Source organism: Lipotes vexillifer, unplaced genomic scaffold (genome assembly GCF_000442215.2).
Source record: "Lipotes vexillifer unplaced genomic scaffold, Lipotes_vexillifer_v1.1 scaffold477, whole genome shotgun sequence".
Classification (NCBI taxonomy): domain Eukaryota; kingdom Metazoa; phylum Chordata; class Mammalia; order Artiodactyla; family Lipotidae; genus Lipotes; species Lipotes vexillifer.
In genome coordinates, this window is record NW_006770652.1 from 4,166,209 (window position 1) to 4,169,399 (window position 3,191).

At 57.3% G+C, this 3,191-nt stretch overlaps 1 protein-coding gene across 1 annotated transcript in view; it reads left to right on the top strand.

Annotated features, from left to right (window-relative positions):
- The first annotated feature begins 143 nt into the window (after positions 1-143).
- Positions 144-3,191, top strand: part of KLHL42 (kelch like family member 42) — a 16,675-nt gene continuing 13,627 nt past the window's right edge. The window contains exon 1 of the mRNA XM_007446298.1: positions 144-1,128. Coding sequence (XP_007446360.1) covers positions 257-1,128 — 872 coding nt within the window. The 5' untranslated portion in view covers positions 144-256. The remainder of the gene's footprint in view (positions 1,129-3,191) is intronic.

Here is a 3,191-nt window from a genome sequence, read left to right on the forward strand (position 1 = left end):
GGCTGGGCCGCCGGTCCCGGGGGGCGAGGCCGAGCCACCGCCCCCGGGACCGGGAGGAGGGGCCGCCTCGGTCCGGAGAGGCTGGGCGGGCGCGGGCGGGCGCTGGCGGCCCTGCGCCGCCGCTGCCGCCTCCGCCTCCGCCGCCTCCTCTCGGCGCCCGCGCCCGGCGGCCGGCCCGGAACCCGGCGAGAGAGCGGGGGCGGGAGGCGGGCGCTCAGAGCTGGCTGGAGCCCCGGCCGCCCCCGGGCCCCCGGCCATGTCGGCGGAGGAGATGGTGCAGATCCGCCTGGAGGACCGCTGCTACCCGGTGAGCAAGAGGAAGCTCATCGAGCAGAGCGACTACTTCCGCGCCCTCTACCGCTCCGGCATGCGCGAGGCCCGGAGGCCGGAGGCCGGCGGCCCCGAGGTGCAGCAGCTGCGCGGCCTCAGCGCCCCGGGCCTGCGCCTGGTGCTGGACTTTATCAACGCCGGCGGCGCCCGCGAAGGCTGGCTCCTGGGCCGGCGCGGGGAGCCGGGCGGTGTCGGGGAGGAGGAGGAGGACATGGACGAGGTGAGCCTGCTGTCCGAGCTGGTGGAGGCCGCCTCGTTCCTGCAGGTCACGTCCCTGCTGCAGCTGCTGCTGTCCCAGGTGCGGCTCACCAACTGCCTGGAGCTGTACCGCCTGGCGCAGGTGTACGGGCTGCCCGACCTGCAGGAGGCCTGCCTGCGCTTCATGGCCGTCCACTTCCACGAAGTGCTGTGCAAGCCCCAGTTCCACCTCCTGGGTTCTTCTCCTCAAGCCCCCGGGGATGTCAGCCTGAAGCAGAGGCTGAGAGAGGCCCGGATGACTGGGACTCCTGTCCTCGTGGCGCTGGGGGATTTCCTGGGGGGACCCCTGGCCCCTCACCCCTACCAAGGGGAGCCCCCGTCCATGCTCAGGTACGAGGAGATGACTGAGCGTTGGTTCCCGCTGGCCAACAACCTTCCTCCTGACCTGGTGAATGTCAGGGGGTACGGGTCCGCCATCCTGGACAACTACCTCTTCATTGTGGGCGGCTACAGGATCACCAGCCAGGAGATCTCCGCGGCGCATTCCTATAACCCCAGCACCAACGAGTGGCTCCAGGTGGCCTCCATGAACCAGAAGAGGTAAGCACCCAGCCGCTCTGCTGCTTTCCCATGCATCCACCTGTTCGGGACCCCGTTCCCGCGTGTTTACTGGGCAGTCACAGGAGGCTGTGCTGAGGTGGGAATGACATCCTCGGGAGTGTTGCTGGCCTTGACTCTGGCAAAGTTCCCGATGAGCTAAGAACTTGCTAGGAAGCAGAGGCCCTAGTGAGGTCAACTAGCTGAGTAGTTTCCTTGCAGGTATCGCACCGTTAGACAAATTGCCATTTTTTGGCGTCTCAGTGGAAAAAAAAAGATGTCTGTGGTTTCCTAGAAGGATACTTTCAAAGAAAGCTTTCTTTAATTTTGCTTGTATTTTTACCTTTTTTTGTTTTTTTAGGACCTAATCCTGATTATAATGACACACGGGCAGTAACCTGTAACACTGACTTTGGAGGATCTTGTTGTTAATGACTTTGAAGCTTTCCGCACTGAGGCACCAGGCTATGATCGGAAAATAATCATTGGACTTGTGTTAATATTAGCTATACAGGATTACCTTTCTTACTTTTTGTCCTCTCTTTTGCGGATCACTTTTCTTCCCAGACAGTCTTCATTATGGACCCAAGACTTGAGCCTGGCATTGGTCACCTGCAGAATTAGAACATTACCATCCACGCCAGCCTTCTTCCTTCCCATCCTGCAAATCCCTCCCAACATGCACTTGGGTGACTTGAAGAAAGGCAGAGAAAAGGAGGAGGCTGGGGGGAGGAGGAGGGAACAGAGCCAGGAAAAGTATTGGAAAATAAGAGCAAAGAGCATTATAGGAAGAAGTGGTAGGGGGAAAAAAGATGGTAGGGGCCCAGGATGGCCCAGGGCCATTCAGAAGTGGGAGGAAGAATCAATGTGACCCAAGAAAGCACAGGAATACCTTTTCTTCTTGGCCACCTGTACCCATCTCAAGCCCCACCATGGTTCCTTCTCTGAAGTGTGGAACGAGGAGTTGGGGGACTCACAGCCAGGCAAAAAAAAAAAAAACCAAAAAACTCTTAACAGGAATGGGAAGGTCATTACACATGTTTACTTGACTCAAGGTTCCACCCCCCCCCCCCCCCCCGCAGCCTATGGTGGGGAGGGTCCACTGGCGTTATTTTTCTACTATAACAAAATTCAATTTGGAAAGTTTTTTTCTGATGATAAAAAATACATATTTATGCTAGAAAACTGGGAAAATGTCAAAGAACGAAGAAGCAGAAAGACTATCACTCCCACTCCCTCTGATAACCACCTACAGGTTGTGGCTTATTTTCTTCCAGCCCTTTTTTTTTTTTTTTTTATTTTTTTTTGGCGGAGCTCACTGTTGTGGCCTCTCCCATTTGCGGAGCACAGGCTCCGGACGCGCAGGCTCCGGACGCGCAGGCTGCGGACGCGCAGGCTCAGCGGCCATGGCTCACGGGCCCAGCCGCTCCGTGGCATGTGGGATCCTCCTGGACTGGGGCACGAACCCGCGTCCCCTGCATCGGCAGGCGGACTCTCAACCACTGCACCACCAGGGAAGCCCCTTCCATCCCTTCTTTAGTGCATTATTTACACCATTGGGATGATGTATTCAAAATTTGATATCAGAGTGTTATTTTTATTTTTATTTTTATTTTTATTTTTTTTTCCCGGTACGCAGGCCTCTCACTGTTGTGGCCTCTCCCGTTGCGGAGCACAGGCTCCGGACGCGCAGGCCCAGTGGCCATGGCTCACGGGCCCAGCCGCTCCGCGGCATGTGGGATCCTCCCAGACCGGGGCACGAACCCTTGTCCCCCGCATCGGCAGGCGGACTGTCAACCACTGCGCCACCAGGGAAGCCCCAGAGTGTTATTTTTAAACAGTTTCTAAGAGCTTTAGTTGAAGCAACAAAGGAACATGCAGTGGTGATGGGCGGTGCTCAGATTAGGGGTACAAGGCCCAGCAGGTTGTCACCTCTACACATGTGTCTCCTGCTGTACATTTGGTGCTCAACACGCCACCCCTAGATCCAGAACTCTAACACGGCACCTCATGGGATTCTCATTTCTCCACAAATCCTTGGTAGTCCTTTCCCCCCGCCCCCAGGA